Source organism: Podarcis erhardii, assembly GCF_964252035.2.
Source record: "Podarcis erhardii genome assembly, chromosome: 18".
In the NCBI taxonomy this organism is placed as follows: domain Eukaryota; kingdom Metazoa; phylum Chordata; class Lepidosauria; order Squamata; family Lacertidae; genus Podarcis; species Podarcis erhardii.
This window is the reverse complement of record NC_138516.1, coordinates 11,045,699-11,072,024: the sequence shown is the minus strand read 5'-3', so window position 1 is coordinate 11,072,024 and position 26,326 is coordinate 11,045,699. Positions and strand designations below refer to the sequence as shown.

Sequence of the window (26,326 nt, the reverse complement as noted above, 5' to 3'; positions counted from 1 at the left end):
TTCTAGCTTTCTTTGGAATCATTTGGCCTACCATGCCCAAGAGAAAAGCCTCTGGTTTCTTTATAAATGTCCACTTAAGGATTTTCTTAATTTCATTATAGATCATTTCCCAGTATGCAAGCTTTTCCAATTAAGTTAACTTAACATATTTAACTAAATAGTCTTTAAATTTCGTCCATTCTTCCTGGTACTCCTCCTCCTCCTGGTCACGTACTCTTCCAGTCGGCTTGGCTAGCTCTGAAAAATCCATCATCTTCACCTGCCAATCTTTCCTGTGTTTTCCAATTCTTCACTAACAAAATTCTTGCTGCCGTTGTGGCTCCTCTATCCTTTCGTAGCTCTGTCCTCCGGAAGTCAGCGCGCCCTGGCCAGCGGCCGCTCTAGCCGCGCGCATCTCTATGGCGGCGCCGCGACCCTCTGACGTCAGACCGGAAGCGGAAGTGCCGGGAAGGAGTCTCGCTGGCGGGCCGCTCCGAGTCTTTTCCTCACTGAGGTAAAAAGGGTTTTCATTTTTTCTAAACGCGTTTTCGAGCCCCGGGAATATCTCGCGGCCTCCGCCGCCTCTCCTATCGGCGCGGCTTCGGCGGCAGCCGTGCGCGCGCCGCTCTATCCCATTTCCATGGTTATCTAATGCTTTCCCTTCCCTTCCCCCCTCCCGTCCTTCAAGCAGCCGGCCCCGCCCCTTTACCGCGTCGTGATCTCGCGAGATCTTGTCAGGGCGGGAGGACGGCTTCCCCCCCCTTTCTGCGCAGGCGCGCGGCTCGCTCTTCCCATCTCTTCCCGCGGCCGTTGCTTTGAAAGTGGGCGTGGCCCGAATTCTAGCGCCATGGCAACGGGGAAAAAAAGGGGGCGGGGATGGAATTCGAATAGGGAGGCCTGGTTGATTTTGTAATAGGCGGGGTGGAGGCGTGCGTCGTGACGTCATGCCTATGACGTCATTTTGCACTGTCTAGTTAGTTGCGTGTTCAGTGCATGTTGCATCCATTATTATTTTTATTAGTAGTATACTAATGTAAAAAGGACAAAATACGTAATAAAAATGAAAATGGAGGCCTGGTTGATTTTGAAGGAGGCAGGAGAGGGAGACGTGCGTCATGATGTCATGGCTATGATGTCATTTTGCACGGCCTAGGTGCGTGTTCAGTGCAGGTTGCATCCATTATTATTTTTATTATTAGTAGTAGTAGCCGTATACTGCCCTATACCTGTTGATCTCAGGGAGGTTCACAACATAAAATTAAAATATAAAAAGGACAAAATATGTACGTAATAAAAATGGAAGTCTGGTTGATTTTGAAATAGGCAGGATAGGGAGATGTGTGTCGTGATGTCATGGCTATGACGTCATTTTGCACTGCCTAGTTATCTGTGTTCAGTGCAGGTTGCACCCATCATTGTCATCATTACTATTATTAATATACCATAGTTGTAGACTATGGGAGGTTCACAACATAAAATTAAAATATAAAAAAGACACGATAAACATAAAAACAGAGATAACCCCCTCTTCCACAGCACAGTGTTGGTTGCAGAGGAATGTTTTCAACTGGTGTATAAATAAGGAAGGCAGCAGTAGGCGAACCTCCCTGGGGATAGCATCCTGCAAACGGGGAGCCATTAGCCCTATTCGCGGCTAGACCCGTTGAAATGGATAGGCCTGACTAAATTGGGTGCATTAATTTCCGTGGTTGTACTCTGAGTACAGCCTATTTTGTCCCAAAGCAGACCTGATTCCTGGGGCCTAGGTATATGTGCTTTCAGGCCTGACAACTCTTAGGCCTTTTTGACCGTCAGAGAAAATTTAAAATGCAGATGAGATGTAATCATAGGAAATGATACAAATACACCACAGTAAATCGTACAATCATACTCCAACCCCAAAAGGGAGACCCCCAATTTGGTATTGCCCTTTTGGAGGGGGCAGCCAAATTATCTCTGTGGCCAGGTGATTTAATTGAAAAACTGATTTAGCTGAAAAAAGGTGTTTAGCTTATTAATCTCCTCTAAAAACTGGTTGAGGTTGTATGGCTGACAACAGCAATAAAATCATTTAGAGTTTGGTTACAGGGAAATAAAGAATATAAAGAAATGGCTGTTTAGGAGCAGTAACCCCCACCTGTGTATTATCACTAATACAAATAAATAAATATATATATTATTATTAATTAATACAAATAAACATGGAATGGAATTTACTTTGTGTTCCCTCCTGAGTTTCGCAGCCATCCTGCGTTTCCAATGCTAAAATTTACCGAACATAAATTATGTTAAAACAGCCGTTACTTTTATCATGTTGACGACGATGTTATCTTGCATTACGTCATGTTATAATAATAATAATAATAATAATAATTTTTATTTATATCCCGCCCTCCCCAGCCGAAGCCGGGCTCAGGGCGGCTAACAATAATGTTTTCTGCACTTATTTTATGTTTTCTGCACTTATTTTATTGCTTACATTTTGATGCTTGCTGCTTTTTAGCAATTCTGCGTGCACAAAATATACAAAATTATTTGGAAACAACCACTGTGGTTTTCACCAGGGACGGCTTTCAGCTTAACAAATGAAGGCTGCCGTTCTAACCATGTCTGCTCAGAAGTCCCATTGAATTCAATGGGCTTTACTTCCAAGTAAGTGGGAAAACAAGCTTTCTCCCGCCTCCATGGGACAGCCCATCAGATATTGGAAGATGGTTCTCCTGTCTCCTCTCAGTCTCCTCTTTTCCAGGCTAAACATTCTCAACTCCTTCAACCGTTCCTCATCAGGCATGGCTTCCAGACCCTCGACCATCTCGGTCTCCCTTTTCTGCCCACCTTCCAGCTTGTCAACATCCTTCTTAAATTGTGTTACCCAGAACTGGACACAGGATTCCAGGTGTGGTCTGACCAAGGTAGAATATTGAGGCTCTAGGACTTCCCCTGATCTGGACATTAGACTTCTGTGGATGCAGCCTGGAATAGCATTCGCTTTTTTCGCTGCTGCATCACACGGTGGGCTCACGTTCAGCTTGCGGTCCACTGAGACCCCCAGATCCTTTTTATGGGTACCACGGTCTAGCTAGGTGTCCCCCATCCTATATTTGCACATCTGGTTCTTCCAGCCTAAGTGCAGAACCTGACCCTTGTCCCTGCGGAAATTCATTTTGTTAGCTTGCACCCAGTTCTTTTAAGGTAATTTTGAATCCCGATTCTGTCTTCTGTGGCGTTGGCTACCCCTCCCAAATAATGCATTTTATTATTTCGGTCACAGACCAGTTCCAGCCCACATACGGTATCAAGGAAGTCATAGAACACGATGGGGATACTTTTGAATTTGCAATTAGGTATAACAGGGACAATACAGATATAGCAACAGTTAAAAATATATAAATTAAAACTTAGTCACTAACATATAACCTGAAATTATCATTTAAAACCTTAATCTTTATGATAGCACAGCTCGTTCCCTAGGTTTTATGGCAATCACACAGAATTTGGCTACCCTTAACGTGATCTCAGGATCCTTGTCCTCTACCAGGGATTTTAGACACTGGCAACTCCTCCCAGTTCGATGTTGCCTGCAAATTTATAAAGACGTTGAACAACAACGGGCCCAGGACAGAACCCTATGGACCCCACTGGTCACTTTTTCCAAGGATGCTGAGGAACCAGTAATAAACACACTTTGGGTTCGGTCAGTCAGCATCCTTCTAAAATTGTGGTACCCAGAACTGGACACAGTATTCCAGGCGTGGCATAATAAATAGGGACTAGGACTTCCTTGGACACTAGACTTCTGAGGATGCAGCCTATAATATCGTTAGCTCTGAACAAACTACAGTTCCCAGAGAGAAAGCCAGGATTGTTTTAAACAGAACGGTCCTGCTCCGAATGTATAGTGCCGAATGTATAGCTTGCATCTGAGTCGGCATGGCGAGGATTGTACTAGGAACATCATAATAAATTTCCTTAAAAGATTTCAAACCAGCACTGGTAGATTCAGATCTTCTAAAGAGCCTTAAAGCATCTGAATAATTATCTCGCAAATCCTTGCGGTCCAAACGTTATTTATCTAAGCTGTTTCACCACACCTGCGATAGAGATCTTTTTAAGGAAATGGAGGGGAAATGTTTTAATCGGCCTTTTCTAACCACGACAGGCGGCTTTCTTTCCCTTCCAATATCTCGATTACGCCTCAGATCGTTTGAGCAGGGTTCTAGTGCGCATGACTCAATTAATTTTAATTTGATTTTTTTAAAAAGAAGTCACTTTTTAGGTTATTTGCCCTTAGGATTTAAAAAAAAAACCCAATACCACCAATGAACAATTAATGACTTACAAAATTGTATAGCTTCATCTATGATGATGGTAGGAAAATAATAATACCAGCCTGTGCGTAATACGATGAAACGAACCATTTAATCAATGCAAGCCAACCTTTAAAAAAGGGCCGGTTTCCAATAAGGGTTTGAGCTTTCTCATGTCACCCATAATCTCTTGGGCATCTAAATACAGTCTTTTTATACAGTCTGTAGACCTGCAGGTACAGGGCGGTATACAAATTTAAATAATAATGGTTATATTATTATATTTTACTGAAAGTCGTTTTTCTTTTTTGCAGAGGGGAAGGGTTGCGTGTGCGTTTGCACGTGGGCAGAGCAGCCATACCACATTTTTAATTTTTTTAAAAAAACGTGGGCTCCGGATGATTACTGTTAGGCCTGCGTAATCCGTGTTTTATTATTATTTTTAACGCATTTAAATGCTTGCGTGTTGACGCTCCGCCGGAAAAAGGGGTTGGTGGGGGAGTGTTTTTTGGTTTTTTTTTTAAAAAACCCACAAAAAGCCTCGGGTTTCACGCGCGCTGCAAACGTAACGTGTGAACGCGCGTCCCGCGGGGAGATGGTTCGGAGGAGCGCGTGACTGGTGGGGGGGGGGAAGAAAAGCGCGCGGCCACGCCCAAAAAAAAAGGTGGGGAGGAGGAGGAGGAGGAGGGCCCTCCGCGCATGCGCGGGCGCGAAGGCGAGCGTCCGTTTTTCCCCCCTCCCTCACCCACAGCGCGCCTTTAACCGGCGCGGCCGCCGTCCAATGGGCTTGCCGGGCGCCCGCGCCGCGTCCAATGAGCGTCGGCGGGCGGGCGGCGGGGTGGGCGTGGCCGCTGCCGGAGCCCGCCTCCCTCCCTCCCTCCCTCCCTCCGCTGCTGCTTCTGGCGACTGAGGGAGCGGAGCGGCTCGTCGCGCGGCCGGAGGGACCCTCAGCTTCGTCGGCCCGCCGCCTCGCCTCGCCCCGCTTGGTCGTCGTCGTCGTCCCCGTCCCCCCCCCGGACGTCGTCAGGTGAGGCCTCCGCCGCCGCCGCCGCCGCTGAGGGAAGAGGCGGTTGGTCGGAGGAGGAGGAGGAGGAGGCCGCGGCGGCGGCGGCGGCGAGAGGGAGAGCGGGCCAGGCTCGCCTTGCGGCCTGCGCGGCCGGTGACGCAGGAGGGGGCGGGGCTGGAGCGCGGAGGGGGCGGGGCCGGCGGCGAACGTGCGCAGCTCCCTCCCCCCCCTTTCTCTCTCTCTCCCGCCCCCCCCCTTCCCAAAAAAGAGAGAGAAAGAAAAGCACGCGGGAGGGAGGGAGGGAGGGGAGCGCGGAGTCTTTTGTTAGGGCGGGGAAGGGAGGCAGGGCTGGTCGCAGCGGTGGAGGAGCATATTATTATTATTATCATTATCATTATCATCATCATCATCATATTATTATTATTATCATTATTATCATATTATTATCATTATCATCATCATCATCATCATATTATTATTATTATCATTATCATTATTATCATCATCATCATATTATTATTATTATCATTATTATCATATTATCATATTATTATCATTATCATTATCATCATCATCATCATATTATTATTATCATCATCATCATATTATGATTGCAGTGGTTATTATCATATTATTACAATTATTATTATCATCATAGTATTATCATCATATTATTATCGCAGCGGTGGATAATATATTATTATTATCATCTTTTTATTATTATCATCATATGATTGCAGTGCTGGATGATCATATTATAGTCAGCATCATCATAATCACCAGCATATTATTATTATTATTGATTGCTATTGTTGTCTTTAGGCTTCTGCCTTTTTGCAAGGAGGACCAGCCTTGCTGTTTTTGCAAACGGGGGGGGGGGGGGGGGGGGTAGGGCGGTGGGGTGCTGGAAAATCAGAGTCGCGGTTGCCATCGGAATCCGTCACATTCAAACCCCTCCCCCACCACCAATGGCAAATCCAGGTTTATTATCAAAATTTGCACAGAAGAAATCAAAGTTGCGTTTCCGGCTGAATTTGGGTGTGTGTGCGCAGGGAGTCACGGTTGTGATTGAAATCGTACACCCCCCCCCCAGCAATCAGGTTTATTATCAAAATTTGCAGCGAGCAAAATCAAAGTTGAGTTTTTAGCTGGATTCTTTTTGCAGGTTGGGGGGCGGGTTGGGGTGGAACCCGCTTGAAGCTTCTGTTGTGTTGGAGATGTTTCAATGGCTTTTGTTTGATCTGCTCCTTACAAACAGCTGGAAGTCTGTAAATTTTGATAATAAACCTGATTTGCAATTTTGCGGTGGGGGTGTTGGATGATTTTGATGGCAGCTTGCTCCCTCGCAGGGAAGGAATTTGAGCCCGGTGCAAGCCAATTGCAATAGCAGCAGTGGGGTTTTGTCCCAGCTGCTTGGAGCAGACCTATTGAAATAATGCATGAGAGGAAGTTTAATCTACCCTGAGTAAGAATATCATTTGGCACAACCCAAAGGCTTGGTCTTTTTGAGGCCTTGCTGTGTACACATGCACAGGTAAACATTGCAGGTGCGCACACACACATTATTGACAGACAACAGCTTTGCAAGGTTCAGCTCAGACACTGAGGTCCAGGTCCAGGGGCCTTCTGGCGGTTCCCTCACTGTGAGAAGCGAAGTTATAGAGAACCAGGCAGAGGGCCTTCTCAGTGGTGGCACCTGCTCTGTGGAACGCCATCCCATCAGATGTCAAGGCAATAAGCCATTGTATTTTAAAAGACATCTGAAGGAAGCCCTGTTTAACGCTTAATGCTGTATTGTGTTTTTAATATTTGGTTGGAAGCCACCCAGAGTGGCCGGGGAAACCCAGCCAGATGGGTGGGGTATAAATAATAAACTATTACTTGTACTGAAACCATTCCTTAAGATGAGGGAAATAAAGGGGAAATGGTAAGCTTTGTTCAAAGCGCATCTCAGTAATCTATACAGGGCCCTATGAGGTAGGTCAGTATTCGTATTGCTAAGCTAAAAATGTGCTTAATTCTAAGCCACCCAACTAAAAACAATAGTATGTAGCATTTATGTTAGCAGTCATTTGAAACAGACGTTTAGAGCATTGCACTGTTTAGCAATATACTCCTCTCTCATTTTATCCTCACGGCAGTCCTGTAAGTTGGGTTACGCCAAGACAGGATAGTTAATCTGGTCCCCTCTAGTTTTGTTGGTCTACAACACGCAGGTGCTCCGGCAGCCAGCAGGGTCAGTGGTCAGGGTTCATGGCAGTTTGAGTCAAAGCAACATCAAGGGGTCACAGCATTGCTTCTCCTGGGCTGAGAGAAAGTAACTGATTTGCTGCTTCCTCTTTGGGATGTATGAATATAATTGAAGGAAACACGATGGAACTGACAAATACAGTTAAAGTTGAGGAAGGGTACCACAGGATTAATATATTTATTCAAATAATCAGTCTGTTTTGCGTGTACAGGAATTTAAATGCCCTAAAATACATTGGTATTTCCATTTTGAGATGAGGGGAAGAAGCAGGAATACCAAAGCAGCAGATTCAGAATTAGTGAGCGGTAGAATTTCAAGTTTCTAATGTGGAGTGGTTTCCTTCACTGAAAGGCTTCTTCTGTTTAATCATGCATTTTGTCCATCATCGGCTCCAGTGATTTTCACTTCCTCTTTCTCACCCTTGAGCATGAAACGAGCTTTTGTACACTGGGAGATTTATGTGAATTAGCCCTGGTTCCATAGTGTGCGTGTGCATTTGTACTGAATGGAGAAGGAAATGACGACTCCAAAAGTGATGCCTCAGATTGACAGGTTCACCTGGAAATCATTACTGCCAGGAAGTTCTTGTTTTAAATCTCAATTTGTTTGCTCTTATCGGGTACGCAAGGCTTGAACAAGCTGAGACGGCCTGACCTCTTTTCTTCCTTGTTTCAGAGGATCAGAGTATGCTATTAGACAAGGACTGTCAAGACTGGTTCCTTTGGAGCTTGTGCTGGGGGGGGGGGTCTAATTTAAGTGCTTTGCCAAGAGAGACAACCAAAACAGAGAAGGTCCCTAAGAGTATGAGAAACAACAGACAAAAGCATGGGAAACAAACAAACAAAAGCCCTAGTGAGAGGCAAAATGTCAGGCTATCTCATTGTTATAAATTGATGGGTTTGGAGAAATGTTTGTTACACAACAGTGGCTACTACTTATATATGTTCATTGTACTTTTTATATCACAGTATTTGGGGTTTGGGAGCTTCTGTGATTTTTGCCCAAAGGAGCTACATAGAGATGCGATGGCCCTGCTTCAGGCTGCGAAGTTGGCTCAGGAATATTGTAGGCAGAACTAAGATTCTCTCCTCCAAACCTTCTCTGCTGTGGGAGGTGCATTCTAGCCCACCTGACTCATCTGGGAACTTGGGGTGCTGCTGACCAGCTAAAAAGAAAAGCGGTGGAGAGGCATACTCTGGCTACTCTCTGCTCCCCACTTTACTGCTTAACGGCCTTGTCCCACCACAAGGCGGGTGCAGGATTGGAACCTTTGCTTTAAGAGAGAAATCCAGGGCAAAAACGGCTGGGGGGTGATTAATTGCCTCTCCTGGAGGCCACTTTTCTGTGGAAATTGCACGCCTCACACAGCATCTCTCCCCCCCCCCCAGTTGCTCTCCTTCAGCTGGAAGTGAGATTGAGCTGGTAGGAAGAATTTAGGCAGAACTGCTGCCTCAATGCAGGACAGCTCTGTGAGAGCTCCCCGGCCTGGTAACTCAAAGAAGGGAGAAGGTAATGTGAAACCCAGCATAGAGCTGGTGCAGGTGCCATGGTTAATCGTGGTGGGCCGAAGACTGGGGAACTAAACACTCCCTCTGACCTTCCTCCCAGGCAAATTGCTGCATGCCCTCCCTTCTGCAACTTCCCCTTCATTTGGTGCTATGGCTACTACCAGCTTTGGTGAAGAAAACTCCTAAATCCTTGCACATTTGCATACAGAAACCACCATGTTGCTGCTGCTGCTGCTGCTGCTGTCATTTGCTGCATCCGTCTGTCTTGAGAGACAATGGAGTGCGCCTCAGGGGTTGAAGTCAACCCGCAGCGTTGGCAACACTGAAGGGGACTCCCTCCCCCCCCCCATGGTGTAAGCCTGGGCAGCGTGTGTGGAGGTCCTGGACTGCCCAGATGACAAGACCTCCCTCCTGGCCTCATTGGCGGCATCCGAAGGAAAGCAGAGCAATGTGTTTGGCAGTAGCTTGGCTGCAGGAGTTGCCAGGAGGCGGCACGCAAGAAGATATCCAACCTTCTTAAGAGTCTCTACTCCAGATTTGTGTCGGGTTTACTCCTTAGCCTTTTCTTCCAATAATATTCTGCAAGGCTGCGAAGGGTTAGGATCAAAAGTTTTCTTCCCCTAGATGGGCTCGTTTTCTAAGTTGACAAGCCCAAGAAAGCACCTTCTTCTTTTTAACATTTTAATGTGTGTCATCCAGGGTCCTCCATCAGCCCTCTTAACACCCCCATGAATATACAATTTCTGGACCCTAATCAAGGCTGATACTGTTTCCCCCCGCTGCTGCCTGGCTGGCCTGTTGGCAGCCTGGCAGCCCCAGATTATTTGTATTCACTGTGACTCATCGCCATACTTTGGATTGTCCTGAATACCACCATTTGGCAGCCAAGCCTCCAACCCAAAGTCCTGCTTGGATTCAACTTGGCTCACCTGCTGAGGAAGGCTGTGTGGTGATCGATGATATCGTCATTTATCCGTTTTAGACAACCATAGTGGTGGCAGCGGCCCTAGTGGCTTGTGGCAAGGTTGCAGCACAGTCAGATGTGCAGTACACAGCTCTGCTCAGCTCTGCACTTTGCTTGATGTGATGATTGAGGGCGGTACGCGAGTCAGCCGCCTCAATGGAGATGTTAGGGGCCAACACGGCGCCCAGAAATCTCCGCTTTGTTGCAATTGGACCCGCGTTAATAGCATAACGTGCCCGGCCTGGGGAATTTCAAGCACTGGGCCAGTCGCATGCTTCTGCTCCTCCCGGTTGTCTTTTCTTTCTTTTTAACCACATGAACCTGCAGAGCTGAACAATTTGTATTTTTTCTCCCTTTTGGCAGATTTCTTTTCTAATTAAAATGTCTAATGGTTATGAAGATCACATGGCTGAAGACTGCAGGGACGATATCGGGAGGACAAACCTAATTGTGAACTACCTTCCTCAGAACATGACCCAGGATGAATTACGGAGCCTGTTCTGCAGCATTGGGGAAGTTGAATCCGCCAAGCTTATTCGAGACAAAGTGGCAGGTAAAAATAACATTTAGCCTGTCCTGAAATACAGGACACCCTCTGCCCCCCACTTACTCATATCACACTTGTGCTTGACCATATTTATGCGGGTCGCTGTGAAATAAATAAACAGATTGGACTTACCTTCTCGGGGCTGTGAGTGAGGGAAGGGGCCATGGCACGTTTGAAGCCCGCAAGCCTTGAAATTGCTGGAGGGGAGGAGACTGCAGGGGGCCCCTCCCGGCGCCTTAGCTTGGCTTCCAACCGCCTGCTTGTCTGCCTTCTGGCTGGGGCAGCACAGACGCTCTTGCCCACCCATGGCGACACTGGAGGTGGGGAGAGGACGTACTGTAGTGGCAGCTGCTTTCGGCTGCCCTCCTGGCCCTTTTGCCCTGCTTGCAACCGGATGCCATGGCCTGGGTGGCTCAGCAGCCTCAGGGTGGAGCCTTTGTGCACTCGGAGCGGCCCAATATCCTGCTTGGGAATGAGGTGCCCGCTCTGCCTCTCCTGGACCTGGTTTGGGCAGAGGGGAGGGGACGAGAAGGTCAGCCTGCCTAGCCCAGCCTCATCCCCCTGATGATCGCCTGGTCCACCTCACTCCCTGCTGCTGCCTCTCTGCATCCTGGGGGAGAGTTGCCAGCTTCCAAGCCTCCCTACCCCAAAGGCTGTGCACACTGTCTCTCCCCTTCCTTTCTTCCTGCACGCCCTCCCTGTTAAAGTGGGGTGCTCCCTACTGTATGCGATTTCACTTGTGTACGTTGGGGCCTGGAACGTAATCCCCACGTAAGTGGTCCCCATTTTCTGAAACTCCTATAGTGCAGTTTTTCACGTGGCTTTTTTGCCATTCATATGCAAAATAAACCAGGTCCCTAATTAGTACAGGTAAGGAGTGCTTCGTTTAAACCGGTGTTGAAGCAAAGTGGTTCTCCTCTGCCACCTCCCCACTTACTTTCAAGAAGGCAATGTTTAATTAATTAACCTTCGTCCCTGTAGGTCACAGCTTGGGTTACGGCTTTGTGAACTACGTCACAGCGAAAGATGCTGAAAGAGCCATAAACACGCTGAATGGCTTGCGACTCCAGTCCAAAACGATCAAGGTAAAAGTGACTCAACTGTGGCTAGCAGGAGTCAGTCTTCATCTAGAATTTTTGCTTACTTTTGACTGTCCAACCCTTTCCTCTCCCCCCCCCTCCGCCTCCTACAATGGTCATGAATGTATATTTTTAAAATGTTTTATGTTACATTATTGTTTCATTAGCCTTGAACTCAATGGACAGGGAGGCAGTGTATACATGTTCAATAAAAATGTGCAAACCTGAATTCTAGCAGAGCAGATTTATTAGTCAGTTGCAGGAGAAACAGCCAATAATTGTGTGACATTTAAAAGTGGACACATTTATTAAACCTACTTAATCATACACGATGTGAACAATGAAGAGAGAGAGTGTGTACATTATATCATTTTTTACATATTGTATTTTAATATATTCAATAGCATGCAAGACATTTTGGCTGATTAATTTCATGTTTTAAGTTGGTTGGTTAAAACTATGCAAGTTTGCTTATGAGAAACCGTAGTTCTAGAGGGGAAAGCTTAGTTCAGGACCGAAATACCTCAAGGACTGCCTCTCTCCATATGAAGACCCGGACCCTGAGATCATCTTCTGGGGCACCTCTTTGCATGCCTCTTCCTCAAGAGGCTGGCAACACGAGAGCAGGGCCTTCTCTGCAGTGGCTCCCTGTCTTTGGAATGCTCTCTCCAGGGAGGTTTGCCTGGCGCCTTCATTATACACCTTTAGGCGCCAGGCAAAAACGTTCCTCTTTAAAAAAGGTCTTTGGTTGATTTGATTGACAACCTATGCCCTCTTAAAATGCATTATTGGGTGGTTGTTGTTTTTACTTTGATTATGTAGTTTGTGGTTTTACATTCTGCTTTTATCTTGTGAACTGCCCTGAGACCTTCAGGTATAGGGTGGTATATAAATTCAATTAACAACAGCAACACTAGTAATTCACATGCATGTGTCATAGCAGGTATAATCGTGGAAGAGTCATTTCCCTTCTCGTGAGGAAAAGCCTCTTTTAAGATGGCACTGCCATGCATTAATTTTATAAGCAGTGACTAAACAGTGGGGGAACATTTGATTCATTTTAAAGTGCTGATGTACGAATCTAACCAATTAGCGGCCTCAACCCTGCAGCCCTAAATGTGATATCTATGTGTGCGCCTGTCGCCTTTGTGGAAGGGGAGATGTTAAGGCAGCACGGCGGTCGGGCGTGGCTCTCTACCAGCTGCATGGCTCACAAGACAAAAGGGACAAGCCATGGGTCAGGGAAGAAGTGGGGGGGGGGAATAAGTGAGAGGGTGGCCTGACCTGCCTCCCAATCTGAGCAACACAGCTGTCGCTGCTTTGAGAGTCGAATCGCGTGACTGCGTGCTGGCGGCCGCGCACCCATGAATGAGCTGCTTGTATCCTTCCAAGCGTCGCTCTCTCTCTCTCTTGGCTTACCAAAGCCTTGTTGGGAGGAGGTTGTCAGATGAGAAAGCTAACCCTGACTTTTAATTGCTGCATTGTAGTCTTGTCTCTGAATAGTAGTGTGTTCCAAGAGCTGCATAGGGGGCAAATTGTGTACAGGGCCAAAGGGGCACACCCAGGAAGGTTCTTAAAGGCTTGCCCAGGGGTCATTTTTTTGTGATTAGCTCTGTGCCGTTAGTTCCCATGCCCATATTTATGCTCTCTTAAAAACAACAGCCCTGCAGGCATTCAGTCTGTTGCTTCGCCAAGTATTTTGTGGAGGAGTAATTCCGTGGGTGTGCGATCCCTTAGAGGAAACTTCCAGACAGTTACATCCTTTCCTTCATTATACCTCAGTTGGTTACAGTAAGGGGGCATGCAAGATAGGAGCAGCCACTGCGGCACAGCTCCGATTTAGGCAATTGCAATTACCTTTGTGGTAGAGTTTAGAAGCCCTGAGCATACCATCCGTACAGAAATTGCACCTGCTGCTTTTCTTCCTGCCCCAAATTTGAACGCTCAAGTTTGAACAGCTTGGTGCCCGATCTCTGGGAGGTAGAGGGGCGAGGTTGCTGCAGCTCCAGACCCGCTGGCAGGGGCACCAGAGTGGTTCTGCCCATGTGTTTGTTGCGCTGAACCACCTCCACTTTGCCCCTCCCAATAAGCAGCAGTAACATGTCCAGCTGGCGGTCAAGTGAGGGGGAAATGGCCTCAGCATACTGCCTGCCACTGTTGTTGCAAGTGACCTCCTTGTCCAAGTCCTCATTGTGCGGGACAGATGGCTACCCCAAAAAGGGGTAGAAGTTGGGCCAAACTGCAGGGATGATCTCGTTAGCAACTGCAAAAGAAGGAAGCCGAATTGATGCTAGAACTTCTGGAGGGACACTTGATGAATTCACATGCCCAACCAGCGGTTTTCCTTTTCCTTTTAGGTTTCATATGCCCGCCCAAGCTCTGAGGTTATCAAAGACGCAAACCTGTACATTAGCGGACTGCCGCGGACAATGACACAGAAAGATGTTGAGGACATGTTTTCACGGTTTGGACGCATTATCAACTCGCGCGTGCTGGTTGACCAAACTACAGGTGTGAAAGGCGGCGATGGTTTTGTTTTAGAAGCTCTGGAGTTTTGACTGGCTCCTTTTGCACAAGAGTGGCTATCACATGTGTCACTTGGAAACTCTCCCCCCCCCTTCCCCCTCTCACTCTTACCTTAGCTAGCAGGACGGTATGGCTACAGTTTGTGGAGGTGGCCAGCCCCCCAGCCCCCCTTAATAATTCACTCTGCTTGTGAGAACTTTCCCCTAGTGATGACTCTCTTGAAATACCCCCTCCATGACTGGAACAGATTTGCTGTTTCGGAGATCCCTCCATTGGACGTATTGAACCATGAACCTCCTTAAGGCCATTTGCATAGCTTTTGAACTCTTGTCCAGGTTAGGTGGTTGACCAAATACGATTCCACCCTCACTCAACAAGCGCTTTGATCTTGTTCGTTTTGGGAGCCCTTCCAAGATCCCGAACAACAACATGTGCTCTCTCTAGGAACTTGCCTCTGCCAAAGTCAAGTTAAGCGAGTGTTTTATATCTCCCATCAAAGTCCACAAAGCGGGACATGCTTAACATTTCTGGTTGCATAGAGATTTCCGTAGCACTCTTCTAGCGCCTGTGCACTGCTCAGGGTGAAAACATTTTAAAACACATGTTATAAAATACTGTAAGAAGTGCGTCAAAAGCGCCAGCTGCCAATATAGAACATGAGATTTATGGAAGGTACTTAGGCAGTTGGATTGTCTTTACCGGCTGGCAAAAGGCAGCCAGATGGAGGTTGGATTCTGTTCCTCCTTCCCCCCCACCCCTTCCCATTGCTGTGCAGCTTTGTTCCAGGCAACCTGGGCACATTTGGGGGAGCGGAGGAGACGCACTTAACTCTCGTGTTCTTGTCGCTTCGGTTTCAAGGTCTGTCCAGAGGGGTGGCGTTCATCCGGTTCGACAAGCGCTCGGAAGCCGAAGAGGCCATTTCGAACTTCAACGGCCACAAGCCCCCCGGCTCCTCCGAACCAATCACGGTGAAGTTCGCCGCCAACCCCAACCAGAACAAAAACGTAGCACTGCTGTCGCAGCTGTACCACTCCCCAGCCAGACGGTTCGGGGGTCCCGTCCACCACCAGGCTCAGAGATTCAGGTAGGTTAGGAAGAGCTGACATGGTTGAAGGTCTGTGCTGTGTGTTGCGCGCTCTCTCTCTCTTCCTCTGCCTCTCTTGGTTTTTTTTTTTTTTGTTTTTTGTTTTAAAATCATTACTGCTCATCACCAGGCGAAACACTTCCAGTAGATAGTTAAAGAGAGAGGAGTAAAACACCGACATAAATGTTAATCCGTTCCAAAATACTAGGGTTAACAATATGTGAAGAGCTTTTGTTCCGATAATTAGTCAATAAAGACCACTTTTCTTGGAATACTACTTGTTGCCTACCTTCATACAGCCTAATCCTACTGTGTTTTATCTAATTATATTGCCCAGGGTATTCCATGCTAGCTAAGCCTTTATATCAGCCGTAGGCAGCATTATATTGGATATCCCAAAAGGAGGGGTCGCAATAGGATTCAATGTAAAATTTGTATCCAGTGATTTCTGTTATTACTTTAACCAACTCTTTCCCAATATTTCTTGACAGTTCACGTGGAACCCATCAGCTTGGTCCCAATTGCACCTCCAACTTCTTCCATTAGATTTTTTTTTTTTTTAAAGTTCATTCTGTATAACTTTAGAGAGTTCTGAAAAAAAAAAGATCTTTCAAAATTAATGGCAGTTGAGTGCTTCTGTCCCCCCAAATGAATATGTATTCCCACGGTATGTCAGTAATCATTGTTGATGTCCATTTCTTTTCTTATTTCTGTTCCATCAGATTTCTCTCTTCTTATCTCACTCCCTCCCCCCTCAAAAAATAGAATTTAATTAAATAGAGGATTAAAAAGCCTTCCAGGGCCTCCCCGTCCCCACCCACCCCGGTTAATAAAGATTGAAAATTGGTCTGTCTGATCTGATGCTTCACAACAGTGTGTCAAAAGATGGCATTTTAAAAAATCTGCAAGAATGGGGTGGTCTGGTACTTGATTGTAATGAACTTATTTCTCATATGGTGCAATGCCAGTACCGCTAAAACAGTATTCTGAAGCATGTAAAAACCTGTTCCTTTTCATAGTCTAAAATTGCCGAAGCAAGTTTTTTTTTGTTCTTTTTTTTGTTTTGCTTAAAAGGCTTCTTGTCATTTTAAAAACAACTTGTTCTTTTTAATGGCCTTGTGCAGCTGCGCTTAATTCCAGGCCAGAGTTGTTCTGCTACTTGGTACTGCTTTCCTAACTAAAAATAGTGCTCCAGGTAGTTTATAGAAGTAAAAAAAACACTATATTGTAAGGCTGGGGTGGAGGAGCAGGCAATTTAAATAAAACCAGATTGCAGTAACCTCAGCTCTGGTTCCGAGATCTAAAATGCATGCCCCGCAGTCCTGATTACGGCTAATAAGAGAGCAACAAATACCTGTGATCTTTTAAGAACCCTCAAACGAACTTTGCCTGCCTGTGGGTTAGCACCCCAAATAAAGCCGCAGGTTTTCAGGCAGTTGTTGCAGGCCGGCAATGAAAAAGCAAAAGCAATGGTTTGTTCTGCAGTTGAGGTTACAATGCGCATACCGTGCGGCACAGCGCTAAAAGGGAAGAGGGTGTGCAGTTAAGACACTTTCCCAGGAAACGTGTGTGCGTGTCCCTTGTAATAAAGTGTATTAATCTTAGACTTCCGAACTGAGGGAGGAATACTGAGCACTTAAGTTAGATCAGTACGTTTAATTTTGGGGGAAGCAGGTTGGAGACAGGAATGCGACTTAATAAAGAAAAGTAGAATGGAGACTCCTGCTCTCATGAGAAAAGATCACATTGCTGCTTTGACTGATAGGACCCCCTTGTCTGGCAAGGCAGGCGTAATTAGGATCCCCTGCTTACAACCCTGCTTACAACCCAAATCCTTCGGTGTGTAGTTACTCAGAAGAAAAGTCCAAATTAGGCATGCCACATAACGGCATTCCTTTACTAATGCCCAAGCTCTCATCTTCCCAATATTAGTTTTGTGTTTAAAATAGAAATAAAGGAGAGATTCACGCAGCCTAAGCCCGGAATTTGATGCACGCCTGCCAGGGAAGAAGTTCCGTTGAATTCAAAGCGAAATGCATAATATTGTGCTGCTTGCATTGTATTTACTTTCTGCCTAAGACTGACCCTCTGATTTCAGCCGCACTTAACTGCAGCAGAATGATGGACTGTGCCAGGTTAATACGGCACAGACCACCCTGGGCAGTTACCTTTGCGTCTTGAGGACCTAAGGCCTAGATCTTTTTAATAGCTGGGTTTGCCCTGCGCCCCAAAAGAAGCTGCTGGAGAAACATAACTTCTTTTGCCTTGTGTAGTGTTAGGAATTGGGATTCTGTTCAGATATTTCTGAAACTTAAACTTACCAGCCAGGTCTAGGGAGTAACATACTTTTAACAGGCTACAAACTCATCCCTTGTACTGTGGTTTGTTTTCATTTTTTGATAGTTATTTCCCCCCCCCCCTAAACTATTCTTCACACTTTCCCACTTTCATTTCCCGTTCAGTTCTTACAAAAGCCATCTATTTGATTACTGTTTTTGTTTTTAAAGTGTTCTCGACACATCGGTGTTCTTGCTTCTAAAAAAAGATAGCGCTTGAAAAGTTCCATTTCTTAAATAGCAGATAAAATTTTCACTCATTCTTCTCGTTGCATAATTAAAAGATTGATAAGCTCCCCCTATTGATAAATGTTTCCTATATTGATGATATATACATATATTATTATTTTCTGTCTAACACTAGTTTCATGAATTTAGCTGCTACTTTTTACTTGCTGACCAATTTAATATGTGCTTTATTTGCATCTGTTCCTGATCCAAAAGACCTAAGTCAGTCTAAAAAACAAAATTAGAATAGAACTTTCCTTGTAGCTGGTGGAAAGAGTATATAATCTCTTATCTCAAGGTTCAATAGCCTTCACCTTGTCTTTGAAACTTCACAATAATGGATACAGTCATCTCTGCCATACATAATACCCCTTGAAGGTTTTTCTATCACTTTCTCATTTGGCAAAACCTGTTGCGCTAGCCCTAGTGTGTAGCAGTGCAGTTCTGCAGTCCAGAACGGAATAGCAGTTCCCTAAGTTTTTCCTTTATGATGTCATTGATCACAAGCCTCATTTGGGAGAAAATAAACAAATCCTCAACTTGGAGCTGGCTGTCTCCTTGCATAAGCCGGAGAGCAGATACATAGGCAAAGCTGCCACCTAGTCCAGCACTGTCTACTCTGACTGGCAGTGGCTGTAGCAGAGAGGGACCACATCCAGCTCTTGGTACCTGAGTTAAATGGGAAATTGACCCTGAAACCCAGTGTGTTCGAAGCATGCAGTGCTGGCCACCCCCCCCCCCAATTTAACCACATCCTAGTACAAATGAGAGCAGTTCCTCTTTCTGCGTCTAGCCCCCTTTGCACACCAGAGTGATTGAGGAAAGGGACGGATAGCAAGTACAAACAGGCTGGCTATGAGCCAATTTCTGTTTGTGGGCCTCTCGGATGTGGCCGCTCTTGGACTTCCTGAGAATCTCATTCATGGTTACTGGTCTTCTTGAGGAGCCATGAAAATCTTTAAAGCGGTGCCGGGCGTCCTTCGGAGCACAGCGTGAGAATTTGCTTTTACCCCGTCAGAAAGTCCCACAGAAATACTAGCAGTTCCTTAATTGTTGATAAAGTACCATTCACTAAAGTTCAAGCCCGTAATGTGGGCCAAGTCCTACAACCTGTAAGTTTCGTACAGAAAAGACAAATCAATAATAATGCAGAGAAGTCACTCCTTCTGTTGAGTGGGGAATGAGCTAGCAAGATCTCTCACGCCTCTTAGCCTGCTGAGTCCCGCCCAGCACCGCTAAATCAGCTACTTTAAAAAAACCCTTTTAAAAACCATTAATACGTAGTTCATTCTTCAAAAGACTTAATAGCAGCAGTTAATAAGCAACAGTTCAGTTCATAACTTGCTCTGTTTGGGGTATAATTTTTCCCTTGGAAAGCTAGTTATATCCTCTGTATCTACAGCAGTTGACTTTCGAGAACTCATTTACCACAACTTAGGCATACACACACTTTTGAAAACAAAACAAAACAGAACACTAGTCGTGCTGTCAAGATGGCCCTCTCCTAATTTACTGTTCCTCTGGTTTTTTGGATTTCTTATTTCACTTGCTTATGTGTCCTTTTTTGTTGGTTGTTTTTTTAAAAAAAGTCCTTACTCATTTTTCACACGATGCTTGTTGTAAACTCCTTCTTAGTAGTTGCTTCTTCAGTGAATCCCTTGCATGTTTTTCTTTTTAATTTCTCCAAAAGTGTAGAGTCAGATGGGTATCTTTCAGAATTCTTGTCGTAGAATTCTTGTCACATGTTAAATAAATACATGTTCTTCTATCTGCCTGTACTCAGCCTCTTCCATGTAAGATGATGGTCCCCACCCCCCGAAAAAACAAGACAACCACCTGTGTTAATGTTTCTGACAGTGCTACAGCCCTAAACGTTGACTGTAACTGGCTCGGGGTCGGAACCAGTGGCTCAATTCAGATGATATGGCAAGCTATGGTGTGGCAGGGCCCAGAACGAAACACTTTTAAATGCAACCTTCCCTTTCTCATGTTTGCCATGTCTGAATCTGGGGGGCGGTGGTTAGAGCTTTCCTCCTGAGCCTCCTTCAGAAATGCCTATTTCTGGTTTTGGAGGGGAAGCGCTCACCACAGCCTGTCGGCGTCAGTGTATCCACACGTCATGGCTAACCCAGATGGGAAACAGAAGGGAATCCGCCCAAGGGAGAGGAGAAGGGATCGTGTCTATCGGTGGCTCAGTCGCAATCCTCCAGACTGGAGGATCATCTGAACTGATCCTTAGCGGCAAACGGTGGCCATATTGTATGGGCCTGGTGCCTTGAATAATCACTTGGCTAAGCAATTCTCTATGCTCCTTAAGAACAAAGTGTGTAGCAATGCCCCCCCCCAAAAAACCTTGCAGTGCTACTCTTCCACAACCAAATAGTTGCTAGCCGCTGTGCCCTTTGGTTTTGCTTCATAAAGGATGCATTATTTTGTCTTGTCAGAAAAAGCAGTCCTACATAACCTGTTTTTGTTTTTAGAAAAGCACACAGTGTTCATATGCTCTGCAGGTTCAGGTGGTCAAGCCCAGGGGGGGTCACTTTGCAGATAACCTAGGCCACCGAGAGGGAGGGAGAATAAGTAGCGGTGAGAAAGTCACGGACGAACTGAAAGGGGAATGAGCCCTTTGTGCTGTGTGCTAGAAAGATGCCAGGCCTAACAGCAGAGAGTTTCCTTTCACGTTATTGGGAAGGGGGTGGCGAGTACGGCAGAGTTGCTAGGGAAGGAGGATGAGAGCCTTAATATCTCCCTGTGCATCCAGCTCCACTTGCCTCATTCCCGACTACTGAACACTGAACCAAGAGGTCGCTTGGCTCAAATGGCAGATCTAAGTCGTAGAAATGTATGATGTAGAAGGGGCCAGAAAGCCCGCCCAGAGCCCTTTTGCCCAATATCGAGTGCTCCTTGTGGGCCCTTTCAGAATGCCACTTGAGGAGACAGACCGCTGGGGTCCGCAGGGGGCAAGGCACAAGCCCTTTGCCAAGGCTGTCTCCACATCACCCTCTGACATCGCTGACAGGACTGTAAGCCTGACAATGCGCAGGGCACAGCCTCCGAAAAATGTTTATGCAAGCCCTGCTGGTGTGGGTGGTAGCAGCTTGAGTGCAATTTGTGCCCAGCCTGCTCTGGTTCATTTTGCTGGGACCTGCGCAGGGAACATTCCTGGTAGATCAATGGCTTTCAGCCTGGCAAATTCTAGAGGGGCAGCTGCCTCTGTCTGTTGCAGTAAAACACAGCAGAGGGACTGGCGGCATCGTTAAGATGACAAGTAAATTTACTGCGGCCGGGCTTTGGTGGACTAGAGCCTCTGCTTCATCAGATGCATAACAAGATGCAAACAAGTCGTGAAATCCATGGGGCAGAAGCAAAAGTACGGGTGTTTAGGCGAAGAATAAAGTGGCCCATTTATAAAACAGCAAATCTTGGTTATGTTAGCAGCCTGCAATGCTAACTGAGTGCCTGTAACGCGAAAGAGATCTACAGCCCCAATTTGAATCGTGGATTTCCATCGTGTGGTCCTAGGATTGTGGGTTTCACAATCAGGATTGTGGGTCTCTTTCGCACTCCTAGCATAACGTAGCTCTGTGTGTGAGAGAGGCAATTCCATGGTCGACTGTGGACAACACCTCCTAACCCCATCTTTTTAGAGAAAATGTTTTTAGAAAAAGCATAAGGTTCCTATTTCAGGCCACTTTTTAATTCATTGCTTTTTTATGTACTGCTTTTATTCAATGTCTTTATATTATTGCTGCTCAATCTTTTTTTTGGTGTGGGGGGGGTGTATAGCCTGGTTTTTAACCAATGCCTCTGTGTTTTGATGTTTCACAGTTATGAATGATTATACAGTGGAGCCTCGGTTGTCGAACGTAATCCATTCCAGAAGACCGTTTGACTTCCGAAAGTTCGAGGAGCAATGAGCGGCCGGCCAAATCCACTGAGAAAATTTAAAAACATGCAGCGGAAGCCGTTCGACTTCCGAGGCGCGTTCAAAAACGGAAGCAATTACTTCCGGGTTTTTGGCGTTGGGCTTCCGAGGCACTCGAAAACCGAGGTTCCACTGTATCCCTAAAAGGGCTGCATGTAAACCAGTTAAAGTAAAAGCAAACAAATAGTTTTTTAAAAAAACAGCGCATCTGACGAAGCAGGGCCTAGTCCACGAAATGCTGACGCTGCACCAAATCCGACAGCCTTTAAGGCGTCCCAGGGAGACTCTGTCTTCTTGCAAAAATGCAGCACCCAGGTGCTCTGAATTCTACCCCCCCCCCGGCCCAGCGCTCCTAACCTTTTAATTCCCCGATGAGCTTCTCTTTTTTTTTGAACTTGATTGAAACTGACTTTTTTTGTTTTGTTGTTTTGTTTACATGAACTATTTTATGTCCTTTTTTATTTGGTAGGTTCTCTCCTATGGGTGTAGATCACATGAGTGGGCTTTCTGGTGTAAATGTCCCAGGAAACTCCTCTTCGGGATGGTGCATCTTCATCTACAACCTCGGCCAAGATGCCGATGAGGGAATCCTCTGGCAGATGTTTGGCCCCTTTGGCGCGGTGACTAATGTCAAAGTCATCCGCGACTTCAACACCAACAAGTGCAAAGGCTTTGGCTTTGTGACAATGACAAACTATGAAGAAGCCGCCATGGCCATAGCGAGTCTTAACGGCTACCGGCTGGGGGACAAAATCTTGCAGGTTTCCTTCAAAACCAACAAATCCCACAAATAATTTCGCTCGTGGCTTTTCTTTTTTTTGTATGGAATAGATAACCGAGTGACGGAAAAAGTTTGAAACCTACCTTTCTTTTTTTTGTTTCCGTTAGTGTACAACTCGATTCTTCTTCTCTTTTTTTGTTTTGCGCCGGTTTTCACACAAAGAAAGTTGTTTGTCTTTAGTCTAAATGAGAAGTGGGATAAAAGGGTTTTTATATATTCTTGGGATGCCACCAACATGTTCAAATGTTTCGGGTTGTTTTTTTTTTTTAAAGTCCTGCAATTGTTTTATCGGTTTTTAATTTTAAATGGTTCTGTTTCATGACCTTGTCCCCGAGCCAAAAATAATAATACATATATATATATATATATATATCTCAACAATTACCAAGTAGAATCCAGACCAGCCCTGAAAACGGCCAGGCTTGCTTTCCCTTAAAAGGTTAGCTGTTGATTTCACTGCCAGGACTGGGGCATTTCAACATAACATTGCCCCCGGTAGCCGAGGGCAAAGCTTGGAAACTGGAACTTTTAGTTAGCGGAAAAGTTTGTTAATCCACAGAAGGAAAGTGTCTGTAAAGAGACTCTGTTAAACGAGAGCCTGCCAGCGTTCAGTTAACACCATTGACCAAGCTCGTTGGTCAGTAGGCACAATTTTTTTATATATGTCAAATTGGAACAGCTTTTTTAGCCCGTCCCTGCCCCCACTTTCAAAAGCCCAGTTTCCAATAAGAAAGGACCAAAGAGTTTCAGAGAAACTCTGGGAAGATTTCAGAGTAAAAATGAAACTCCAAACCCAGCATTGCCACTTCCTTGGAGTTCATACCTCCAGGTAGCACATCGTATTGTGTTACGTTCTGGTCAGATAAATGTGGCATGATCTAACATTAACTTCCTTTCAAATATAATTTTTTTTAGTTCGAATTCTTGCATCCTTAGGGGTTTTTTTAAAAATATATATATATAAAGCTGTTAATGAACATTTGAGCATTGTCATTTTTTTGCATCCTTTCTAATAAGTACTAGACGATTTCCCCCACTATTTTAATAGGGGTTTGTTCTGACGATAGCTTTACATATTTGAACTCTCAGCAGAAAAGTACATTAAAACTTGGAAGGTAGAGATTTAAGAGAGAAAATAAATGATTTTTTTTCCTTTTTTGGGGTAGACTTATACGATTTTAGTTAATCCCCTGAGTTTTCTGCAGGCTGCCTTGAAACTTTGAGTTCTGTTTTCTGTTAATTTTCTTTTGCTTTTTTGTGTTTTTGTTTGTTTTTACTTTTGCATTTAAGACCAATTAAATTTGATTTGGTTTTGCTCAAATTTTGTTTTGGTTTGTTATTTTAATTTTTAACCCCCACTCCATATTACACGGCGTCCGACATGAAAGATTAACAGCAGCTCTTTTCCCCAGTAGGAACGATCTGGTGTTTCTAAAGTGCCACAACGATAAACCTGACCAGTTAGGAGACTTGAAGGCTTACATATACGAATCCTCTGCAACCAGTTTTGACATAGCGAGGGTTTGTAAGGGCACAATAGTTTTTCTGCAAACATGTAGGCAGTAGGTCCATAGAGTGTGCAAAAAGCAGAAAGGTTGTGCCCAAGGGAATCCTAAGAATGACTTAAGTCTGCCACATACCACATTTGAGAAGCCCCCTTGTGCATGCCCGGTGAGGGGCTCGGTCATTGCATTTTGGAATCCTCCCCCAGTCTCCATTCTTTTCGAGCTGCCCCAAGGCTGCCTGCATCTACAGCCGCACCCCAACCATTCTCTGCCACCGCACTGAGGACTGGCCAGGAGGACTTGGAGCAGCCCCCTGGCACAGCAGGGGAGGGTTGCCCCAGACTGGCTGCACCACCCACACCCATAAATCTGCCGTCAGAAAAAGGACTTGCTGGCAAAGCCTGCAAGTTGCAATTCCGAGGGAGATTTTGGGCCCTTTCCTGGCTTTGAGTGGGCCGTCTTTCATAACAATGCTGTTCCAGCCTGCTCAGGAGTTGGGATTTCTGTATCCTTATGATGCGTTGCATCCCTGCTTTTTGTGTGCACACCTTACGACATTTCTCGTACATCTTCGTTATGCAAAGGCAAGTTTTTTGTAGGAAATGATGCCCTTGCATATCTTCATCAGGAAGCTAATTAGCCCCATTCCAAGTAACTTGCTTGGCTTCTGAGAGAGTGCATCACCTCATTAACCAATTTCTTGAGGTCTCAGATGTACATCACACATACAATGATGTTCTTCTCTTACAAACTAAGCAGACCCTCTAGATAACGGCTTCCCTAATTCCCCATCCTCTTGGGGGTTTTCATCGCGATTTCCGGCATCTTTCTGGAAATGCTCTGATTATTAAGAAGTCTTTGGCCTGTGGAAATAATCCAACAAGATGAATTTACAGAACAGCTTGAGCTAGAAGCCTTCTTGCTAGTTTGCTTGGTGTGTTTTGCCGTCGTTGTGGACTTCTCAAAGTCCCGAGACAATCCACATCTCTGCTGTGTGCCGTTCTCAATATCGGTTGACCACAAACCGCATTCGTTCAGGCTCCTTTCCCCTCCCTCCTGCCAGTGTCCCACAGGAAATGTTGGGGTTGTAAACTGGGAACTGACCTGATACCCTATTCAGACCCAGTTCAGCTGTTTGGAATCTAAGGACGTGGCACCAAGCTGGCGTTTTTGAGAGCACCACTGCGAACTCCTGCTAGGTAATGCACTCTCTATTGCAGTCCCTGGGCATCTCGCAAGAGTACGAGGGCACAATTCAGTTTGGAGTTCTCCTTTGCACACCTCACTGAAACAAATAACCCTCTTGTGGAATCTATGCTTTAATTTCAGTGGGGTTGGCATCCAGGCACACTTTTCCAATGGAGTGCGTTCTTGGATATGTCCACTAGCATTCAAAGACAGCTCTTCAGAGCTACTTTTACAGAGCCCTCTTAAGTCACCTGGAAGTCTTCAGCAGCGAATGTCCTTGTGGCATCGTCGTTTTCTCTCTTTAAGAACTCCTCTAATGTTTCTTCCTTCGTTTCTCCCCTTTTAATGCCGCTTCGTATGGAAAGCGCTGTACTTTATACGCTGGGTGGTCGTAGCTTGTCAGGAATTGCTCTGTTCCTCCTATATTTGTGCCCCTCTGCCATTCAGATAATGGAATTTTGGGTCCAGTCAGGAAGCTCAGTTTTGGATCTTGTAGGTTCCCGTGGTCCTTGCATTTATAACCTTTTCTCTGCTTCACTTTGCGTCTTCCCGGAGTCTTGTCCCGGTTGCCATCTGCCCAAACCTAATTCCCAGGACTCACATTCTCCTATGCTGTGTTCATCCTGGCAGGTCTGCAGCAGCTCTTGAACTCTGAAGCAAATTTCCAGGAAATGCTTGGAGGGGCTCCCAGCAAGGGCAAAACTGCATTGGAAGTCCATTTCCGAATCTGATGTAGACCTAAGCCCCTAAGTAATCACAACATTGGGCTCTCCTACTGTATGGCTGCAGTTACTTTCTGTATTTTCATTAGATTGCTTCCCCCCTCATGAAAATCTGATTGCAGTAAAACAGCATCCACCTCCCCAAAATGGAATCGGTTGCAAAAGGTGCCAAATATCTCTGTGTTTGTCTCATCCTGGAATAACAGCATCCTCTTGTTCTTCGTTGAGTTCCAGCTTGAGTTCCTCTTGGGCGAATATCGCAGCTTTGCCTCTTAACCCTCCAGAGTTGCCTTCATGCAGATCTCGACGAGAGCTACAGGTGCGCTCCATCAATATGAATCGACAGCAGTCAAATAAGTGGATTAGGGCCCGTTCTCGATAAGATCGCAA

At 45.7% G+C, this 26,326-nt stretch overlaps 1 protein-coding gene and 1 long non-coding RNA gene across 2 annotated transcripts in view; both read left to right on the top strand.

The window, feature by feature from the left end:
* The first annotated feature begins 357 nt into the window (after window positions 1–357).
* ELAVL1 (ELAV like RNA binding protein 1) lies at window positions 358–25,956 on the top strand. The gene is made up of 6 exons (XM_081846380.1): window positions 358–493; window positions 10,379–10,568; window positions 11,544–11,647; window positions 13,999–14,152; window positions 15,026–15,251; window positions 22,210–25,956. The coding sequence occupies exons 2-6, from the start codon at window positions 10,397–10,399 to the stop codon at window positions 22,532–22,534; spliced, it is 981 nt and encodes a 326-aa protein (XP_081702506.1). The 5' UTR covers window positions 358–493; window positions 10,379–10,396; the 3' UTR covers window positions 22,535–25,956.
* The window catches only part of LOC309333118, a 73,275-nt gene continuing 54,033 nt past the window's right edge, over window positions 7,085–26,326 (top strand). Inside the window, exon 1 of the long non-coding RNA XR_014152398.1 lies at window positions 7,085–7,175. This is a non-coding gene — a long non-coding RNA (uncharacterized lncRNA). The remainder of the gene's footprint in view (window positions 7,176–26,326) is intronic.

What these genes read in the sequence shown, in the direction of transcription:
- ELAVL1 (XM_081846380.1), top strand. Translation starts at nt 10,397, where the DNA reads ATGTCTAATGGTTATGAAGATCACATGGCTGAAGACTGCAGGGACGAT. An exon ending in TATTCGAGACAAAGTGGCAG is followed by an intron (nt 10,569 to 11,543) that starts GTAAAAATAACA and finishes TCGTCCCTGTAG; the next exon opens with GTCACAGCTTGGGTTACGGC. An exon ending in TCCAGTCCAAAACGATCAAG is followed by an intron (nt 11,648 to 13,998) that starts GTAAAAGTGACT and finishes TTTTCCTTTTAG; the next exon opens with GTTTCATATGCCCGCCCAAG.